We start from the raw sequence: 23,213 nt of genomic DNA, 5'->3' as shown, positions 1-23,213 counted from the left end.
TGCGTCATTATGTTTGATATAAAACGTTCATGCAAATTTAAGTTTGATATAAAAACGTTCATGCAAATTTAAGTTTGATATAAAACGTTCATGCAAATTAATGTTCATGCATAAACATAATGTTTCCCAAAGAATTATTTTGTTTCAAATATTAATTCGATAATTCAAAAGAAATTTTGCCAAAAAATATAAGTCCCGAACCCGACCCGCCCGCACGGACGGCGGCGGCGTGCGTGCTTCGGTACGAAGCACCGCGCGTGTGTGAAAATGTGCGATTGCACCAACAAGCCCATTGCCTAAGTCCTCTCCCTCGCACAAAAGTGCTAATGACCCAAGGGCCACTCTAATATCAAAAAATTCAATACTTACGGAGAGGTATCATCTTTAGTTTTCCCTATGTGGGACTAAAGGTTCATTCACAAATAGTGAAAATGAGCTAGTGTCCTTAGTGACCAATAGATCCTAAGTTCCAATCCCACCAAGACCAAAAAACCAAGCTATTGTATAAATTCATTTTCTCTAACAATCCCCCACATGAATGAAATACCGATAAAAGATCAGAAAACGGAAAGCGAGAAATACCACTTAGGCAAAAGGTGTCCATGAGGTCTTGAACCTTTGCTTAGTGAGAAATTGCCGGAACTACTTGATGGACAGTGAACGCGATGTCTTGAACTACCATCGTTTGGTGTAATCCGCGATAATAACCACGCGTGATATCTCTCTAGGTGCTGTCGAGTTCGTGCCGTGGTGTCCTTTTTGGCCCTGGAAAAATCCCGTTTCTCCGAATGCTCTAGAGAATCAGCTCTTTTCTCATAGGAAGCGACCCACTTCCACATTCAGATAGGTGAGTTCTATCAAGAGTGTTTACTGCTACACCCCACTTCAATCTAAAATTGAAACTATAAAACTCATTAATACTTAATAGAAAGTCATCCTCACATGCAGTCACATTATCACGTCTACACCATAGGGAAGGGGCAGAGAATGAATTCTCTGATAGTGTTTACCTTGACCCGCCACAAATTAGTTTCTCATTCGAAACCTTGATCTTGGGATCTCCAGTCAGCAAGGTTGAGTATCCTTCATGGCAAGTTTATTTAATGAGCCTAAGCCCCATCCCCTTAGATGCATTACTAACTATCTCCTTGGACAAACCTTTCGTCAAAGGGTCCGCGATATTCTCCTTGGACTTAACCCAATCAATGGAAATAACGCCTTTTGAGATTAGTTGTTTTAGGGTATCGTGTCTTCTCTTTATATGTATAGACTTCCCATTATAGTAGCTGTTTTTAGCTTTAGCTATGGCATCTTGATTATCACAATGTATAGATATAGCCGGCACAGGCCTATGCCAGAGAGGAATGTCTTCTAAAAAGCATCTTAGCTAAGCGGCTTCCTCTCCTGCTTTATCTAGCGCAATAAACTCAGATTCCATAGTGGATCGAGCTATGCAGGTATGTTTGGAACTCTTCCAAGAAACAGCCCCACATGCTAGAGTGAAAACATATCCACTCGTAGACTTAGACTCCTCTGAGTCTGATATCCAGTTTGCATCACAAAACCCCTCAAGGACGGCAGGATACCTTTAATAATTCAAACAAAAGGTCAACGTGTATTTCAAATACCTCAACACTCTAAAAAGTGCATCCCAGTGTTCCTGCCCTGGATTACAAGTATACCTACTTAACCTACTCACAGCATAAGCAATGTCTGGCCTAGTACAGTTCATCAAATACATCAGACTTCCTATAACTCGTGAGTATTCAAGTTGTGATACTCCATTACCTCTGTTCTTTTTGAGTTTACAACAAGGATCATACGGAGTATAAGCAGGTTTACAATCAAAATGATTGAATTTTCTAAGCACAGATTCAACATAGTGAGATTGACTAAGACTATAACCGTTAGAATTTCTCCTAATTTTCATCCCTAAGATTACATCTGCAGGGCCTAAGTCTTTCATGTCAAAGTTCTCATTCAGCATGTTCTTAGTGGAATTAATACATCCATGTTTGTACCAAGTATAAGCATATCATCAACATACAAGCATACAATCACACAGGCATCATTTACAAGCTTAGTATATACACACTTGTCAGATTCATTGATTCTAAAACCACTAGAAAACATTACATGATCAAAATTTTCATGCCATTGTTTAGGTGCTTGTTTCAATCCATACAAAGATTTTTTCAGTTTACAAACTTTGTTTTCACAACCTTTCACTACAAAGCCCTCAGGTTGTTCCATGTAAATTTCTTCATCTAATTCACCACGTAGAAAAGCTGTCTTTACATCCATTTTATGTATTTCTAGGTTATGAACCGCGGCTATAGCAATTAACATCCTAATGGAAGTAATTCTCGTAACGGGTGAGTAAGTATCAAAGAAATCTACACCTTCCTTTTGTTTGTAGCCTTTGACTACTAACCTAGCCTTGTATTTTTGAATAGTTCCATCTATGTTATGTTTCCTCCTGAAGATCCATTTACATCCTATGGCCTTACACCCTGGAGGTAAATCTACTATCTACCATGTATCATTTTCTTTGATGGATTCCATTTCACTAATAGAAGACTCTTTCCACCACGGAGCTTCAAAAGAAGTCATGGCTTCTCTATAAGTCTGAGGATCAGACTCTGCTATTGTTATGAAGTCAGGTCCAAAATAGGTTTTGGTTCTAGCCCTTTTACTCCTCCTAAGATCAAATTCTACTTCATCTTCCTCTAAAGGTAAAGTCTGACTGGTTGAAGGAACATCTAGGGGATCAACACCTCTTTTACGAGAGTCAGATTTTAAAGGAAAAACATTTTCAAAAAACACAGCATCCCTAGACTCCATAAAAGTATTTACACCAATTTCAGAAACATCAGAATTCACAACCATAAATCTATATGCAGGTGTATGCTCAGGATACCCTATGAAGACACAGTCAACAGTTTTGGATCCTATCTTGGTTGCTTTAGGTTTAGGGATCTGAACCTTATCCAAACACCCCCACACTTTAAAGTATGCTAAAGAAGGTTGTCTACCTTTCCACAATTCGTATGGAGTTTTATCTGATCCTTTAAAAGGTACTCTGTTCAGGATATAGCAGGCTGAGAGGACAACTTCCCCCCACAAGTTCGAAGGTAATCCTGAACTAATTAACATGGCATTCATCATCTCCTTAAGGGTGCGGTTCTTACGTTCAGCTACTCCATTCGACTGAGGCGAATAAGGAGGGGTAACCTCGTGTATTATGCCATGTTCTACACAGAAATCTCCTATAGGAGTTATGTACTCACCACCACGGTCAGACCTAATGGTTTTAATGGTAGTATTCAATTGGTTTTCAACTTCTAGTTTATACCTCTTAAATGCTTCTAAGGCATCATCCTTACCTCTAAGCAAATAAATATGACAGTACCTAGTACAGTCGTCTATAAAAGTAACAAACCATTTCTTGCCACCTCTAGTTTGAACTGATTTCATGTCAACTAGGTCTGAGTGGATTAATTCTAAGGGTTTAGAATTTCTATGAACATTTTTTCTAAAAGGTTTTCTAGCATACTTTGATTCTACGCATATTTCACATTTGTGTTCCTTTTCCAAACTAAATTTGGGTATGCAGCCCACATTGGCTAGTTTAAGCATTGACTTATAATTTACATGTCCAAGTCTACCATGCCAAACGTTCAAAGACTCACAAACATAAGCATAAGAATCATTATTATTCATTACAGCAGAGTTTACATTAAGCTTATACAGACCCTCAGTCTTATAACCCTGCCCCACATAATCCTTACCCTTAGTTACAACACATTTCTCAGATTCTATTACAATTTTAAAACCCTTATCATCTAAAACAGCACAAGAAACAAGATTTTTGCAGATGTCCGGAACATGAAGAACTTCATTCAAAGTGAGAGTCTTGCCAGAAGTGAGCTTGAGCCCAACTTTGCCTTTTCCTACAACCGCAGCTGCATATGAGTTACCCATATAGAGTTTCTCTCCTTCCCCTAACTTATTGTAGGAGGTGAACATTTCTTTGTTCCCACAGACATGTTTGGTAGCCCCAGAGTCTACCCACCAGTCTCTCACATTTGTTACCAAATTTAATTCAGACACCATGCCAGAAAATTCATCTTTGTTGTTTTCAACCAAATTAGCATTATTTTTCTTTTTAAGGTCCTTACGGTTTCTACAGTGAACCGCCATATGGCCAGGATTTCCGCAAGCATAGAAATCACCCTTAATTTTATTAATGCTAGATTTAGGTTTCTGAAACATACCTTTCTTGCCTGGAGGTTTCTTGGAGTTGTTTCGGTTCTTATCAGCATTGGAACCTTTGTGTTCAGTCACATGAGCTTTGTAAGACATGTCCCTTGAAGAAGATACATTTTTGTCCTTGGAGCACAACAATTCTTCAACTTGAATTTTCTTACCCAGTTCAACCATAGTAACTTCAGCAGTTTCATGTCTCAGTTTCTTCTTGTACTCGGACCAGGAAGTAGGCAATTTCTCGATAGCAGTAGACACTTGAAAAGTTTCATCAATCACCATACCTTCCGCAAGAATTTCATTCATAATTTGCTGGAATTCAAGGAATTGATCAACCACAGATTTGTCATTCACCATTTTATACTCATAAAGCCTAGCTACCAAGAATTTCTTACTTCCGGCAGTTTCAGCTTGGTATTTCGCCTCCAAAGCAGCCCATAAATCAAAAGCAGAAAAGTTTTCTTTAGCATTGTAAAAATCATACAAAGCATCCTCCAAGCAATTCAGAATATGATTTTTAGACATGTAATTGTTCCTCTTCCATTCTTCTAAAGAAGACTCACGACCAGCATTATTCAGCGATTCATCAAAAGGTTTCAGAACATAGGAATCCAACTCATGGTAACTTAGAAAGAATAACATTTTTGACTGCCACCTCTTAAAGTCTTTTCCAGAAAACTTTGCAGGCCTTTCAACATCGTTCTTACCCATTGTTACAGACAGAAAATAGAAATATCGTGTTAAGATTGTTGCGTCTGTAACAATAAAACACTCAAGAAAGATGTTAGAAAGATGTTAGAATAAAAAGATTAATTTCTGGAAGGTAAATAAACACTCCATTGGACTGCAAACAGAGGACAGAGTCACGTGTTCAACACGCTGTCCTTAACACGATATTTGACCGGTACGCCTCAAGAATGAGTGATGCCTATACCCTGTGGTCAAGTTCGTATCCAGGATAAAACTGCCCGCTGCAAGCACTGTTAGCACTACACTACTTACTCACTCTTACGACCTCAACAACGATTGCGCACGGAATGAAAAATAAAGGACCACACAGGGGGAGAAGACGAAAAGAAGAGGATAGTAGCTCTTCTGGACACAAAACGAAATGAGAGAAAGTGATCGCTTTATATAGGGGAGAATAGAGAGAGGTCTCATAAACGCGCATTAAAACAATTTCAATTAATTGAGATTTTTTTCCAACGATTTTAAACGTTCATTCGTCACTTAATATCGATTTGAAACGTTCATGCGTCATTATGTTTGATATAAAACCTTCATGCAAATTTAAGTTTGATATAAAAACGTTCATGCAAATTTAAGTTCGATATAAAACGTTCATGCAAATTAATGTTCAAATATTAATTCGATAATTCAAAAGAAATTTTGCCAAAAAATATAAGTCTTGACCCACACCCGAGCCCGGCTGCTCGCACGGACGGCGGCGTGCGTGCTTCGATGCGCGATTGCACCAACTAGCCCATTGCCTAAGTCCTCTCCCTCGCACAAAAGTGCTAATGACCCAAGGGCCACTCTAATATCAAAAAATTCAATACTTATGGAGAGGTATCATCTTTAGTTTTCCCTATGTGGGACTAAAGGTTCATTCACAAATAGTGAAAATGAGCTAGTGTCCTTAGTGACCAATAGATCCTAAGTTCCAATCCCACCAAGACCAAAAAACCAAGCTATTGTATAAATTCATTTTCTCTAACATAATCCTTATTAGCTGGTAGATTCTTCTTTTGGCTTCACTTTGTAGCTTGATGACTGTTTCCGACCTTATACAGTCTATATAATGAAGCTTTTATATATCCATCACCATTCTTCACCTACTTCTCAACAATCTCTCCCGAATCTCTCTATAAATCAATTTCACCTCTCGATCTCAAAACCAATATTTCTTGTAACAATGGGTGTGAACTGTGAAGCTTTCCAGCCGCAGCTGTAATGACATGCCTGGGAGAGAAAGAAGTATGAACGTATGTTTGATTATTTTTAGTTATAACTTAAATTTTTCTAGCGACATTTTTGATGGTTACAGACACTATTTACCTAACATAAAGAGAGTGTTAGATATTACTGTACTTAATATCTTTATCTTTAACTATTTTGTTCGTGATTTAATCGAATTCTTTTTCTTTTTCTTTATCCAATAGCCATTTGGAAAGATGCTATTGGTAAGTTTCTCTCGATTCAATGTTGTCCAGAGACATGTGCATAAGTTCATGGTATGCAACTAGCTCAGCAAAAACAGTTGATGAAACACTAATTAGCTCAGCAAAAAATCCTAGAAACAGCTTTGCATTTACACATGCGATGTAAACATATACTTGTTAATAGAAAGGTTGAACTTGTAACAGCTGACAAGCTAGCTAGGTCTGCCAGAATAAGGATTAATGTCACTGTTCGAGTAGAAAATTACATAATGATCTGGGGGTTTGAACATCCAATGAGAACACAGCACGCTTTGATGTTTAATTTGTCCCTCGACAGATGATCCTGCTGGAGAGCATGAATTACTGAATTTTATACATGGAGTGTCACAAAACTAAACAGCTGTAGTGCTGTACGCATAAGTCTCTCAAGCAGTGCCCATACATTAATTGCTGAGCTTTTCCAAAATCGGGAAAGTCTAGTTTTGTTGCTGTGTATAGTCACTGCAACAATCTTCTCACATTTATTGATTGAAGAACGAAAATGGAATGGAAGGGAAAACAGAGAAGCTGTACTGATGATGTTCGTACTTTGGTAGGGTAATAACAAGTGAATTTGGATTTCTCTTCCAAAGTTTTTCTCAATCGTTCAGTGTGAATGCATGAGATCTTGACCGGCTGCAGCATGCAGTTAGACTCTCATATATGCCAAAGCCGTGTTAGAATTTGACCCACTTGTTTGTTCCGCGCAATGAAAATACTAGAAGCAACAAATCATACGGAAAATTTTACGACTACAGTTATTATGGTGACAGAAACATGTAAATGAATTTAGCTGAGTCAAACCAGATCGGATTTAGACTGAGGTCATTCTTAGCTGGAATAATAATAACGTTTAGCCTGGTCAGACTTGACCAGAATTGATCAAAACCCCATCAAGAATGCTGAATCAGATTATTTTAGGTTTTAGATCATCATGTCCTGATTCAGAGGTATTAAATAATGATAAATGCAGACCCGGATTATAGTTCAGTACAGAAAGCCTAAACTCACCTTCATAGGTAAGGTTTTCATTTATAATTTTTCAACTCATCTGTAGCATATTTATAAAGTCCTAACTAGAAAAACAATTTGACAGTACAGAAGAACAGCAACGGTGCAGGTGGGTTTTGGTAGGGAAGGGTGATCAGTAGTTGATTGTCTTTCTCATAAGCGAGCAACATAAGAATTTGCCTGAGTGACGTATCTCACCCACCGATATGGATTGTAGGTCTTGGATTTCTTCGCTATTTGCAAGTATCTTACCTGCAATCACAAAATGGAGAGAGTATTCACATTTCAACTTCTTGATACAGGATGTACTCAGCAAACATATATATCGAGATGTACTGCTTTTCGCCAAGAAATTTTATTGTAATACTAAGCAAAAGATAAGATGCTTGATGTGATCGAGAAAATTAGTAAACAATTAAGAACCTAACAAACATATTTTGAACTCAACATAAGCCATATTAAGATGTACTCATTCATCAATTAAAGAATGAGTAAACAACCAAGCAAAAGATAATATGCATGGTGTAATTGGCCAAGCCAGTAAACTACTAAACTCAACAAACATATCTTAACATCAATCTTTTTCGTATAAACACTCTATGAACACAGAACACCTCACCTGAAGCTTTGAAGCATTATACATCGGTATTGTGAAAGTCATGCTTACAGGCCCAGCTTCTTTCATGATATTTGCTGTATCATGTGAAACAAAATCAGACTATGTATCTCCTGGAACCAAAATTAAAGAATGGACAATACAATAACAACATGGAAATTCTACCGTGTGATTCCTGTGAAAAAGTAAGCTTTGCACGGAGAGTGTGTTCAGACCCACCAACAATCTGGAACATATTTCTCGTATCATTAGCAACTCCAACAGATAAGATATAAAGATAGCACAAAGCTTTCTACTACTCGTATCGATTTTTCCCTAAGTTCGAAGAAAGCAGAATTCGCACAATCAAAACCAAAATTTAACCTTCTTCAACCCCCATTCAAGTTTCTTAGTTGATTCTTTGAAATCAGTAGTGTTTCCAACTGCTCCAGGTTCCAACTCAAAACTAACTCTGTAGCAATTTGCAGCAGAATTACATTAGTTGGTGTTGAACGAAATATGACAATATTCCTCGAGTTCTAGAAGTATTAGTTATATAATTATACAAGAAAAGGGAGGGAAATGTGATCTCAAGCTAGATTAAACACCTAGTAGTATATTTTGGTAGTGGCATCTGTATAGCAACTGTATTTGCAGTGATGTTTGATGAGTACTCAGCACGTACTTTAAGTATAACTTCAGCCTAATCAATCATAAAATAGGCAACTGTTAAGAAATGATCTGATTCAGAAAGCATCATATCCAAACTATGCAATTTGTGGACAACTATATTCACCTTAAATGCCCCTGCTTCTTCAATCAAAGCATTAATACGAAAAGGAGGCTTGAATTCCTGGGTCATACGGTAGTTCATGACAGGAAACTCACCATCAGGGGGGACCTGTAATAAGGAAGGACAGTGACTTCAATTTTAGTTTGATATTCTTTATTTGAGGGAAGTCTCTTCAATTATAGAGTAACATTTCAGGTCTATTTGACAGTATTACTTCCACTCACCAGAGACAAAGTTCGGTCCAAATCGAAACTATCGAGATGAACTGACTCATGGAAGTTGCAATCGTCTAATATCACTGCACCTGCTCCACCAGAACTACTATAATCTGTAGGAAAAACATGCAGAGAATTATAACCGACCCTTGGAGAAAGAAGGAAAAAGGAGCTCCCTGTATCAGCCAGACAAGTACAACTATGGATGATATAATAACAATAAATGCGTATAGCAAACACAAATCAAACTCTGAAACAAATCTCAAAGCAAAAGAAGACAAACTTAAGAAATAAAAATTAAATCTTCCTAAATTTAACAGTTTCTATCTTAAAGCACATCGCATACTTGACTAGACAGACCTAAGCACTACACCATAAGAAAAGACTTGCAAAGACAACAACAAAGTATTGGCAAATAAACCGACGTATACCATAAATAGACCTCCCGCCTCTTCCTATGTTCAGGTCTTCATTCAGAGCTAGACGTATTTCCGGGTTTCCTGAAAGATAACTCTTCATTTGGATGGTACCATCGATCTCGGAAGTGAGTATATAACCCTGTTTATTCCAGAACAGATATCAACAATTACAATGGGCACGAATCAAAATGATAAGTAACAATTAAAACAGACTTAGTGAAGTTAGTCGTTTAAACAGAGAATATATATTCATCAGAAGGTACTTACGCTTGAGCTGAATGTTACACTTATTTTCTCGATTATGTCAACAAAAATTTCCTCTCTCTTTCGACCTCCAGGTTCATTTGCTACAACAGATTTTGTTACAGCTGTACCCGGCATCCTTTTGGTCCCTTGCTGCGGATGCAAGTAGTTGAAGTCAATCTAAGCAATTGGATAAGCATGAGATACCAAAAATAAGACAAGTGAATATACCATGAACATGGCAGCGGGACCAAGGGGTGGCAAACGCGCAGCATCAACCACAATTGGCTCATTAAATACATAAGACTTCAACATTTCAGTAGATGTTGTTTGTACATAACCAAAGTCCTGGATAAACAAGAAATGATCAGGTTTAACATGTGGATGCTAAGTAGATTACTCATAGAAATGCTCTCTAGATTCAGTAAAACGCAAGAATACAAATCAAACAATATCCATTATAACATGCTGCTGAACTGTATGGATACATGTTACTGAAGAGAATGCAGATGTGATGTTTTCTATATTTAGTGTGGAAATGATATGAGAAGTGATTCTCATCCAATGATAATGACTAAATCAAAATACAACAACAACAACCAAGCCTCTAGTCCCAAACAAGTTGGGATAGGCTAAATCAAAAACCAAATGTCGAGAATCAATACAAATTCAGTAATGCAAGAAATATAACTAAAATAAAGAATCAATATACTTACTATGACTTCATCCAGCAATTCATATACAAGGACGAAATTCTTTCTAAAAGAGTCCTCATTCAGAACACCAAGATAATCCTTAATAACACGTGCAATTCTTTGTAAAAGCTCCAAAACAAGAGAAGGTGACATATTAACCCTTGTTGTAGCAACAAAGATCAATCCAGCAACCTTCACGTGGAAGTAGTTCACTCCATCCAGGTTCTATTCTCAATAAAATAACATTAGGGAAACAACTATTAGTACCTCGGGGAGAAAACAACTATTAGTACCTCAGGGAGAAAAAATGTATATACAATCTAGTAATAAAATGAAACAAAACAATAACAGCATCTAAAATCGAAATCACTTGGCAGCGCGTGGAGTTGTCCGCCATCCATATAAACAAGGTTTTGCTAGGGTCTCAATGTCCATGTGAAACCATTTTTTTCTCAACACTACCTATTAGATGTGCCAGACAGTACAGGTAGCTGTTGGGCCGTTGACATATGTGCCTCCTCTGATACTGTGTAAGATTTGTGGGAATCAACACCAAAGCAATTGGCATTGTTTCAGTTGAAGACATCTAGACCAAGTGAAACCCTTCTAAGACCTCTAAACTAAGTGAAACAACTACGAGAAATTCAGACTAATAAGTGTTATCTAAGTAAACAAATACCTACAAAGACAGGTGGTGCCTCTTCTTCTCCATCTTCTTTCCAGAATTTCACTTTCCGGAAAAATATCTCGGCACTTCCTTTTGGCACATCTCCACGATCTGCAAGTAATAATGTAATTAGTAACGAATTCTATGACAAATTGTGAAATACTTATAAGAAATTAGTCTCGCCATTGAAGAAGATTCGAGCACATTGAGGATCTACTAATACATGAACTCAATTAAGAGATCAAATTAGGGATTCTAAGCGATCAAATCAAAACATGCAGAATGGTATTGAATCAGATTGAACCCTAGGACTTACAATCACGAAAGACGATGTTATCGCCTCTCTGAGACAAAACGAAGAACTGAGAGATCATCTCTCCGTGTGTATTTTTCCAGCTACCAACAACTCTCTCTTCTCAGTCTCACTAAAGTATGGTAATGTAAGAAGTAAAAAGTCTTTCGGATCTACAACAAAGGCTCTGCTGTTCCGACCGGAACTTCTTAATTTTTAATGAACAAAATGCACTGTGATAAGGTGCCACGCTCGTTTTGGTACACCCTTGTGTACGTCACTAGACTCAGCACGTGATATCTAAGGCCGGTTCCTATGGGGAAGGTAAAACCTGACGAATGCTTTGCAAGGGGCCTGGTAAATTGGTCGTGCCACTATGGTAAAAGAGTTAAAGTGATTGAGTCTCTATTGACCGTTAGTGATGTACACTAGACCGGTCGGTGGTAACTCTGTCTTTAACAATTAATTTTCTAACGACTATTTTTTTCCCATCACACCATATATATTCACCTCACTAAATTCAACTTATTCACACCTAAAATATCTTCATAAATTATACACTATCATCTCATTCCTTCTACCTTAATCTTCAATTTACTTACTTTTAGTTTTATAATCAATGGACTCTTTTGATGAAAAGATGGTATTCATACAGATCGGTTTGAATAACAAGTCAACAACGAATGTTTGTTTAGGTGTTGCGACAAATGGATGATGATTCGGATGAAGATAGAGAACTAACCAACATTATGTTGCAGCTATATTCATTAGGGCAGATACCTAGGGATCCAAAGCCAAGAGAAATATTCAAAAGAAAATATACGTATCGGCGGAGGGATGAGTTCCACGAGAAGCTGACGCACTATTATTTTCTTCCTGATTGTGTGATATCTGATCAAAATTTCCAAGGTTGACTCAGCATGTCCAGGTTGGTGTTAAAGATTATTAATTAGCTTTTTTAGGTAGAACCTCGGTTTAATTATCAATATGATGCACTGAATATTAGAGGTCATAGTCCTGAACAAAAGGTTACTTCGGCATTAAGGGTTCTAAGTTATGGCAAACCTACTGATTCTAACGATGAGTACCTTCGTATGGGAAAAACAACAGCATACAAGTATATTGCGTTGTTTTGTGAAGCAACGATTAATTATTTTGGTCCAACCTATTTACGAAAACCAACTGATGTAGATGTTAGAGAAATTATTAAAGCAAAACCAGGATAGGGGATTTCCAGGAATATGCCATGTTCTTCTTTAGAAGTACTGGGCTCATGTATTGGGCTGCAGGAATTTTCAATAATTGTAACTAAAGTACTGTTGGACTTGTATCTTAAGTGTGGGCTAGTTTTTGTTTTAGAATAGGGTTAGTATAACTCTAGAGATATGAGTTAGATGGATGTAATCCTGTCCGTTGAATAAGGTCAACCAGGAGTGGGAAAATAAATACCCAATAATTGTGTAAGAAGGAGCTAATGAATGAAAAATCCTATTTTCCTTTGGAAGATAATTTAGGTTCTGGTTTCAGAGAGAAGGTAGCTTGCTATCAAGTAATTCATTCCCTTCTTGTACTGAGATCAGTACAATTGGTATCAGACTTCGTTCTGGGACCGAAATCATGACAGTCGGTGAAAAACACACCATTAGCAGTGTTCATACACTTGCTCAGGAAAATTCTGCTGTTATACATGAAATTCGAGATCAATTGATGCTTCTCGCTAATGAAGCAGCTACTCGTCGTGCTGAGACAAATGATAACTTCGATAGAATCTTCACTGCCTTACAAAACCTTCTTCCTCCTGCAACTGATGAACCAGCTGAGGAAATTCTGGATCCAGGTTTAAATTCTGAATCTCGCAAAGATTCAAGAAAATGAGCTAAAGAAATTATGAGGTGATGAAATCTAACCCTCCTAGTAAGTTTTCTAGAACACCCAAAGTTGATTTTCCACGATTTGATGGAACTAATCCAAGGGGTTGGGTTCAAAAATGTGAGAGATATTTTTCTTTTCATAATTTGGTCGATTCAGATATAGTTGATATGGATGCAATTCATTTTGATTCTAAAGTAGATCCATGGTTCTTAAATTATCAACAAGGTAAACATGAAATGTCTTGGGATTCATTTGTTCAAGCTCTGTGTATTCGATTTGAGGATGTAGCAACTGATAATTATGTTGGTAGCTTTAACAAATTATCTCAGATTACTACTGCCGAAGACTATTATGATCAATTTGAGCATTACAAAGCCTATATGGTAGCCAATAATCCTACATTACCCGAGTCCTTCTATACCTTGATCTTTATTAGTGGTTTGAAAGATGAAATTCGTACCACAGTTCAAATGTTTCGACCAAAGGATACTTCTAGAGCCTTTTACTTAGCAAGAATGCAACAAGCTTCACTTATGAGCTCTTCTAGACCTGTAAAAAACCCTGCTAGGCCATTCTTTCCATCACCCATTTCAATTCCTCCAAACCCATCCACCTCTAAACAATACTTCTCTTCCTCCTCTAATTTTCATAAACCTTCTACTTCCTCTGCACCCCCATTCATTACTCATCCTACCGCACCCACTAAAACTGATCCACCACTCCCATCTGTAAAAAAACGTACCCCTCAACAAATGAAGATTCGCAGAAATAAGGGCCTATGCTACAACTGTGATGAGTTATACATGACTGGTCATGTTTGTAAAACTCAACAGTTATTTATGCTTGTTGCTGGTGAAGAAAACCTCAGTGATCACAGTGATGTCTCGCCAGAGGAACCTATGGCAGATTCTCCCTCTAGTTCTGACACCATTATGGAGATTTCGCTACACGCCTTAACAGGCCAATCTGTTCAGGACACTATTCGTATTTCAGGACATCTCCATCAACAAGCTATCATGGTTTTGATTGACATGGGAAGTACGCATAGCTTCATCGATTCTCACTTGGCTGACAAGCTTAATGTTCACATTTCACCTACAGCTCCTATGCTTGTAACTGTTGCCAATGGAGATAGCACCATCAGCAAGGGTATGTGTCGTAACCTTCACTGGGAAATGCAGGGTTATAACTTTTCTAATGATTTGCGCGCTCTTCCTCTCGGCGGCTGTGATATGGTGCTTGGTGCAGATTAGTTGCGAAAACTTGGTGATGTGCTCTTTAACTTTGCTAAGCTTACCATTTCTTTTATGCATCAGGGTTGTCACATTACTTTACAAGGTCACTCTCTAAGCCTTCACTCAGTCTTTTAAGTGCTACTTCTTTTAAGAAATTTATCAAAAGTAAGGCACCTACCTTAATAGGCCAGTTTTTCCATGTTCATGCTACCCCTATGCAACTAATTCCTAGTGAGGTTTCTACTTTAATAGACTCTTTTTATGATGTCTTTTCAAAACCTACACAACTACCACCTTCTCGTCCACTGGATCATAGGATTCCACTTAAACCTAACTCCACACCCCCTTCTCAGAGACCATACAAATGCCCCTTCATTCATAAAGCTGTTGTGGAACAACTGGTACAGGAAATGCTTTCTACAGGGCTTATTCAAAAAATCCATAGACCTTTTGTTGCTCCCATCCTTTTGGTAAAAAATAAATACGGCACATGATGGTTTTGTGTTAATTATCGCAAGCTCAATGACTTGACTGTGAAGGATAAATTTCCAATACCCTTAATTGAGGAGCTGTTAGATGAGTTGAATGGTGCAGTTATCTTTACGAAGCTTGATTTATTGTCAGGTTATCACCAGATTTTGATCTACCCACCTGACATCCCCCAAACTGCTTTTCGCACCCATCATGGACACTACGAGTTTCGTGTCATGCCATTCGGCCTCATGAATGCACCTGCGACATTCCATGCATTGATGAATGAAGTTTTTCAACCATTTCTTCGCAAGTTTGTACTTGTCTTTTTTTACGACATTCTTGTATACAGTTCTTCCCTTGCAGATCATTTGAAACACCTTACTCTGGTTTTTTCTTTGTTACGCCAACATTCTTTGTATGCCAAATTCTCCAAGTGCAGTTTTGCTCAGCCACAACTCGAGTACTTAGGACATATAATCACTGGAAATGGTGTAGCTGCAGACCCTGATAAGGTTGCTGCTATGGTTAGCTGGCCTCAACCAACAACATTGAAACAGCTAAGGAGTTTCTTAGGGCTGACTGGTTATTATCGAAAATTCATAAAGGGGTATGGTAATATATGCAAGCCGTTGACTGAGCTGTTGAAGAAAGACTCATTTATCTGGAATGATGATGCAACAACAGCCTTCTCCGCTATCAAATCAGCAATGAATCAAGCTCTAGTTTTGGCCTTGCCGGACTTCACCAAACCATTTACCTTAGAGACTGATGCATGTTCACGGGGTGTTGGTGCAGTACTTCTACAAGACAACATGCCAATTGCATTTTATAGCAAACCCTTAGGCCCCAAGGCATTGGCTTTGTCTACTTACGAGAAAGAGTTTTTGGCCATTGTAATGGCAATTCATAAATGGAGGTATTATCTCTCCCATAATCAGTTTATCATCAACACCGACCACCAAAGCCTGAAGTATCTTATGGAACAAAAACTATCATCAGCACTGCAACAGAAATGACTAGTTAAACTCATGGGATTTGATTATGTCATCAACTATAAGAAGGGCAAGGACAATCTAGTATCTGATGCACTTTCCAGATTACCACATGCTTCTTGTTCTGTATTGTCTCTCTCTCAGCCTCAATGGACTGTGGATGTTATATCCAGTTATGATGCAGATTTTGTAGCCCAAAACCTAATGGCTCAGCTCCTTATTTCTCCAGCTCTACCCAACTATACATACCAACAGGGTCTCTTGAGATTTAAAGGGAGATTGTACATTGGTTCAGGTAATAACATACGCTCTTCTCTATTACATTCAGTCCACTCATCTGTTGTGGGAGGCCATTCTGGCATTGTTGGTACTTATAACAGGGCTAAGGCACACTTCTATTGTCCAAAGATGAAGAATGGTATCATCTAGTTTGTATCGACTTGCGACATCTGCCAACGCAACAAGGGTGACCACTTATTTCCTGGAGGCTGCTACAACCTCTACCAATCCCTGACACAGCTTGGGAAGACATATCATTGGACTTCATTGAAGGTTTTCCTATGTCTTATCGAAAAAATTTCATCTTAGTAGTTGTAGATCGTCTAACCAAATATAGCCATTTTATCCCACTCATCCACCCCTTCACTGCCATAACAGTTGCCAAAGAATTTTTATCCAATGTTTTTAAGCTACATGGCTTACCTACCACTATTGTCAGTGATAGAGATAAAATCTTTATCAGTCAGTTTTGGAAAGCTCTGGTTAAATCCTTAGGTGCCACATTAAAACTGAGTTCAGCTTACCATCCTCAAACCGATGGTCAAACTGAACGGATAAATGCTTGTGTAGAACAGTATTTACGATGCATGACAGATTCACACTCTAAGCAGTGGGTTCAGTGGTTGGCTTTAGCGGAATATTGGTTTAACACCAATTATCATACTGGCCTTAAAATGTCTCCATTTCAATCCATTTATGGATACCAACCGCCTCACTTGGTATTTCCAATTCCTACTCCTACTTCTGTGGCAACTGTGGAGGACTATTTACATGAAAGGGACCTTATGCTACAACTGCTCAAGGATGATCTGTCTAAAGCTCAAAGCAGAATGTAGTTCTTCGCAGACCAGAAAAGATCATACAGGGAACTTACAGTTGGTGACATGGTATTTCTGAAGCTTCAACCATACAGGAAAACTTCAACTGCTCTTCGCAAGAACTTTAAGCCATCCTCCAAATACTTTGGGCCTTTTGAAATCCTACAATGCATTGGTGTTGTGCTTACAAGTTAAAGGTGCCTGTAGGGTCTCGCATTCATCCTATATTTCATGTCTCACAACTTAAGAAGAAGCTTGGTCTTACTGCAACAACATTATCTCGGCTGCCAATTGTTGACCACAATGGACTGTTTGTCATTGAACCAGAAGTTATTTTGCAGAGTAGACTTACCCTCTGTGGTGGATTATCGGTTCCTCAGGTCTTGATTCAGTGGTCTAATTCCAATCCTGAAGATGCAACTTGGGAGGACACTGCACACATACAAGCTCAGTTCCCAGATTTCATCCTTGAGGACAAGGATGCTTAAATGGGGGAGGTAATGTCATGTTCTTGTTTAGAAGTATTGGGCTCATGTATTGGGTTGCAGGAATTTTCAATAATTGTAACTAAATTACTGTTGGGCTTGTGTCTTAACTGTGGGCTAGTTTTTGTTTTAGAATAGGGTTAGTATAACTCTAGAGATATGAGTTAGATGGATGTAATCCTGTCCGTTGAATAAGGTCAACCATGAGTGGGCAAATAAATACCCAATGATTGTGTAAGAAGGAGCTAATGAATGAAAAACCCTATTTTCCTTTGTAAGATAATCTAGGCTCTGATTTCAGAGAGAAGGTAGCTTGATACCAAGTAATTCATTCCCTTCTTGTACTGAGATCAGTACAAAATACTAGGTAGTCTTGACTTCTTGCGTTACGTATGGACTGTATGCCCCACCTATTAGGTCGGTCAGTACAAGGGCCACCACGCAAAACCAATTGTTATCCTTGAAGCTGCTGCTTCTTATGACACACTTTTTTGGTCTTCCGGGGTTAAAGAACAACATAAATATTTTGCACAAGTCGCCTTTGTTTGAAGATTTAAAGAACGGAATTTCTCCCAAAGTAAATTTCACAATCAACGGCCATTATCACACTCATGGCTATTATCTTGCATTGAGATTTAAGTTGGAATTTGTTTTTCTTTGTGGTATCTGGTGAAAAAATGGATTGCCTGGAGGTTGAGATGATTGAGATGGTTGTAAACTTGGTGTTGAAGGAGAAGAAATGTATGCTGATCTTTTAGCGTACATGCTGCAAACCAGCTAACAAGGGTGGATCATATTTAGGCAACACCTTTAAAATATGATAACAAATTTCGTAAGGAAATTTTTTCCCGTCTTTATGGTGTCGATTATTTAGACACTTTATTTCCACATAAACATAAACAACACCGCTCTTTCGGCCACGAACGGCTTGCATTATAACAACAACATATTAAGCAAAATGGGTGTTAATTATGATGAAGCGACCTGAAAACCCACTTGCGTCACGACTGTAGATTCTTCTTGAAATTTTTGAAATATGTTATCCCCACAACTTGGTACTTTGTTGTTGGACATACTATCTTGTTTAAAAAATACATAGTTCCTGCAAATGCATTCATATTTGGATACGGTGAATCTTGGACCCCTCACTTTGGTGATTTTACCAACTTGAGAGTCATATTGAGATTTCATATTAAAAAAAAAAGGCATTAGCGAATTGTAGAGAGGAGTAAAAATAGTGAAATTTGTGTTAGAGTATACCAAATGTGAGTGAGAATTGAGAAGAGTAGAGAAGGTGTGAGTTGAAATAAAATTGGAGTGGGGTATTTATGGATGATGGATTTATGGTCGTTGGATAAGACATACTGGGAGATGTAGTTTACACCGGGCGCCAAAGTCTAGGCCGCTAGCGATTAAGACTTGACCGCGCTATGTTGTTCCCGTCGAGTGGCGAAGATTCTGCCGCTCGATACAAATTGCACCTCGCCTGCTAAGTGGCATATTCTCCAGTTATCCAATTCAATTTTCCAGTTATCCATCTCTGTAGTGGGTGCAAAACTGCCAAACTAACCAGTTTTCCATGCCGATAGAAACTGGCCTAAACGATAGATATACAACACATCACATCTAGTCAAGCTTGGAATGCGTAATTAAGTTGTGTGCATGGTAATATTTTCAGAAATCATTTTTTACATGAACACACAAATTTGGAATTTACGACGGAATATCCTAGCTAGAAATTCATCAAATTATTCGCGAATTTTAACGCTTTATTTAGGAAGGAACAATACGGGCGAATTTCTCCAACACCGAACCAGGTTCACATATAATTCGTTGATCTAATTGGGACAGTTATTTGAGCTAAGGGAGTCGACCAAATCACGGCTATTTAGGTTGATTGAGTCGAGCTAGACTGAGATATTTATAAGGATTTTAAAAACATCACATCTCTTCATGCTTGGAATGTGTGATCAAGATGCATGCATTGTAACATTTTTGGAAATCATTTTATACATGAGTACACAGAATTTATGACGGGATAGGATAGATGGATTTAACGCTTTATTCAGGAACGAACAATACGGGCGGACTCTCCAACACCGAACCAGGTGAGTATTATTCGTTGATCTATTTCAGACATTTGTTTGGACTGAGAGAGTTGATTTGGACTGAGATATTGATAGCTATTTGGGATGAGTCAGTCAAGCTACACTGATATATTAATAATGGGAATTGAACCTATGACCCTTACCTTCACAAGTCAGGCTCCAACTATTGGGATAGAATAATGTATTATTTGTATAATATAATGTTGATGATTATTCTTAATGAATTATTTGTATCATACATTGTTGGTGATTATTCTTAATATATTATCTGTATAATATATTATGTAATTAACCTTAAAAATATATTTTTTATTAATTTGATGTGTGCCGAATTTTCATTGTTGAACTAAAATTAGTAAATCGAATTATACACGTACGTATGTCGTTCTGAAATATTATCTAATTACGAATTGCTGACCAACTTTTTATCCGAATTCGAATTGTTTAAATCTGATAAACATACGTTTTTCGTCTCGAACATCTCACGTCCCCCGAATTGCTAACTAGGCGCGATAATGCCCACTTTGATAAACAAATTGTCCTTTAAAGTTAGTTGAGACCCTTTTTTAAAAAAAAAAATTTTTGAAAGGAAACTCAAGTTTTATTATTAGAAAGGTAAATATACATGCTACCTTATTTTTGTGTCAAGCGGAAGAGGTATTCTAATCATATTAGGAGGATTTACACACCGCACGCCTGTATACATATTCTTACTATGAAATTTGACCAACTTATCAGCTGGTTTATTACACTATCTGTTTATATAAGGAATCACACAAGAAGGAATAGAAGATAACAAAGCTCTAATATGATCGATATCTTCTTTTTGACAACTATAAAACAAAGAAAAAATTGATTCATCCACAGCCTTATTATATGTTTATACAAGTACTTTATTATAATTCAGTAGTTATGCGCATTGAAAACTCTAAACTGTTAAAGCTTCAGTTTGATCGATATGTCTTGTTATTGTTGAAATATCTTTGGCATCTGAGAACTCTCATACATCATTATAAATAACGATACCCAAACCAGAAGAGTTAGGTTGCGACTATATATCCGATAGTGCGTCTGGATGAGGGACGGATCCAGGATTTTCTTTGGGTAGTATTGGAATATCACTAATATGCAAAGAGATTGAAGGTCGCGACATATTTTTTTTTGAAATAAATCGTGTAATTAATGGCTAATTCTGATTCACAAATAGAATACTAGATAGATAGACAACTAAAAGTTAAAACGAATAAAACCAATAACAAAAAGTGACCACAAAAAGAAATTTATAGTTTACATAAGAAAACTAGGAGATAATTGTGTTGACACGAAGAATTTTTTTTTGCTTTGAAATAAGAATATAAATTAAGTGGCCTAAACATTATCTCATAAATGGGATAAAATGCTTGTATAAGTGATATAAATAAAAATTCAAAGCATGTAAAATAAAGTTGGGCCAGAGCGGGTTATACCTAGGTTATCCCCTTGCTAGGCATGTCCTTGATATGTAAGGAGATTATCAAAACGTGATAAATATCATGAGTAGAAAGTCTACATTTGCTAATTGGACTACAAGTAGCTTAATAGGAGATTTTTTACATATTACGAACTCTTTTGAATTTTGGACATGTTCTTATGTTCCTAAAGATGCAACTAATGTAGCAGATGAGTCCTAATTTTCTGAACCTCTCTGACTTTATTGATTTGCTTTCTTGGATTCAAGAGCAATTAATTCAGATTGATCAAAATAATTGTAATTCCTTTCGGTCAATAATTTAAATTATAATTAAAAAAAACTGATGATTTAAGTTACAGTTTGGATTCAATTGATATAGGATCATATATCAAAATTTGAGTCGCTAATAGGATTTTGAATCACGAGGCGGACTATAAATTATGAGGCAGATTCCAAGTCACAATGGCACTAGGTGGATTTTGGAATAATAAGTATGTTATATATCACGAAGGTACCCAAGTAAATTTTGGGTCATGGTATTAAGTTTCAGAAATATTTTTGCTCATGCAATTTGATGGAGCATTGTTTGGTTGAACCTACAAGTTTTGCTATCTCATGCTTCTTGTCAATGTTAGGTGATCAAAACTATATCTTGATTTCTATTCTACTAAGTCAAGGTTCGGATATATTAGAATTGCACTTGAGTATCAGAGATCACCCTTGAAGACTGAAGATCGACAGACACATTTTGGAGAACTTATGTATCAGGTATGTGAAGATTAAACTATTCTATTTTACTAATTATACCATCATTCTATCTATTGAGACTATGTTGTATGACTTATAGTAGATTAACAAAGAAGATGTTTCGAGTCAAGCTTGTCTTGTGAAAAATCTAGAAATATGAGTTAACGATTGGATATTCAAAGGTCCTTAATAATATTAGTTCTATGAATTAATTTGTGGATCAATTGAAAATTGCCCATGCAAGTGATTATATCACTTGGGAATGTTTCAATCATCAAAAGAGAGATATATGAACTTACTGAATTTCTATTCATGGTAGGTTGGCGAACTCAGTTTGCAAACCATAGATATCTGAGATTCAAAAATACAGGAAGTTGGCGAACCAGTTCGAAAACCATAAGTTCAGTTGAGAACAGTTCACGAACCTGGTTGGCGAACCTTGGTGAACTGAATTTTATTACGGAGTCTAGTAGGGTTGGCGAACTCGTTCACGAACCGTTGCACCCTGACTTGTGAACAAGACCTACAGTTGGAAAACCGTCGTACCAACTGTCCTGACAATGTTTAGCAGATGCTCAGAGATTTATTATTTTAACATGTTTAACATTGCTAGAACTCTCTTAAACACTTCTAAGACTTCACTGATTTATTAAAACACTTAGATGTTTGAATCATGATTAACTTCTTAGGTATTTAAATGAACATCAAGTAGTTTTTAGTTCTTTGGCTAACTTTCCGAACCAAACAGTCATTATACATGGTTATTGAACTTGGTCTAACCGAACCTTGTGTATAATCTTCTATTGTAGTTTGTAAACCTATTTGTTTGCTTGATTCTCAAATTATCTTAGCTTGAATTCTAAGCTAATCCTGGTCTTTGAAAACTATAAATAGAGCATCTCTGTCAACTTGGAAAATTAATCCCTGAAACTTTGTTCCTGGTTCTTGAGAGGTAGTTAAGAATCTAGTCTGCTCTTCGGGAGTCATAAGTTACGGATTTGTGAGGTTTGATACCTTGTTATTGCAAACATATCTTCACACCTTTATCTTTGATCTAAACGAAAATCAAATAGGCTTATCTATTAGAGGCAGATTGGTAGCAAAATTCTTCACTTCGGCTGAAGAAACTCTTAGGATGTAAAGGACGTCAGCTAAGGGAATCAAGAGCGTAGAACTTTGCAAGGTTCAAGAGACGTAAGGAGCGCGAGTGCAACTGAACCGCTTGAAGGGTGGATTCGTTCTCAACTACATTCCAGACTTATACTGTATACCAAGTGTATACCTTGTGGTTGCTATAGTCTTGATAGTATCTGTCTATATTAGATCGTGCAAGGTATCAGATTTATGGGTTGATAC

At 37.3% G+C, this 23,213-nt stretch overlaps 2 protein-coding genes across 3 annotated transcripts; one reads left to right on the top strand and one right to left on the bottom strand.

Annotated features, from left to right (window-relative positions):
- Window positions 1–7,360: 7,360 nt before the first annotated feature.
- LOC113297269 (AP-4 complex subunit mu) lies at window positions 7,361–11,594 on the bottom strand. Of its 2 annotated transcripts, XM_026545700.1 has the most exons (13): window positions 11,422–11,594; window positions 11,122–11,216; window positions 10,460–10,663; window positions 9,975–10,091; window positions 9,768–9,896; window positions 9,513–9,639; window positions 9,091–9,194; window positions 8,870–8,974; window positions 8,682–8,776; window positions 8,458–8,545; window positions 8,260–8,320; window positions 8,098–8,171; window positions 7,361–7,730 (listed from the first exon to the last, which is right to left on the bottom strand). In XM_026545700.1, exons 1-13 carry the CDS (start codon window positions 11,477–11,479, stop codon window positions 7,632–7,634), a joined length of 1,356 nt encoding a protein of 451 aa, XP_026401485.1. In that variant the 5' UTR covers window positions 11,480–11,594; the 3' UTR covers window positions 7,361–7,631. The 2 variants fall into 2 exon arrangements, with proteins under 2 accessions (XP_026401485.1, XP_026401494.1); XM_026545709.1 differs by lacking the exon at window positions 11,422–11,594 and having other exon boundaries at window positions 11,118–11,216.
- A 1,420-nt stretch (window positions 11,595–13,014) lies between these two features.
- Window positions 13,015–15,994, top strand: LOC113349472. Its single transcript, XM_026593447.1, has 4 exons — window positions 13,015–13,234; window positions 13,426–14,496; window positions 14,586–14,905; window positions 15,023–15,994. Exons 1-4 carry the CDS (start codon window positions 13,015–13,017, stop codon window positions 15,992–15,994), a joined length of 2,583 nt encoding a protein of 860 aa, XP_026449232.1.
- Window positions 15,995–23,213: the final 7,219 nt, after the last annotated feature.

Source organism: Papaver somniferum, chromosome 1 (assembly GCF_003573695.1).
Source record: "Papaver somniferum cultivar HN1 chromosome 1, ASM357369v1, whole genome shotgun sequence".
Taxonomy (NCBI): Eukaryota; Viridiplantae; Streptophyta; class Magnoliopsida; order Ranunculales; family Papaveraceae; genus Papaver; species Papaver somniferum.
This window is presented reverse-complemented; position numbering and strand designations above follow the sequence as displayed.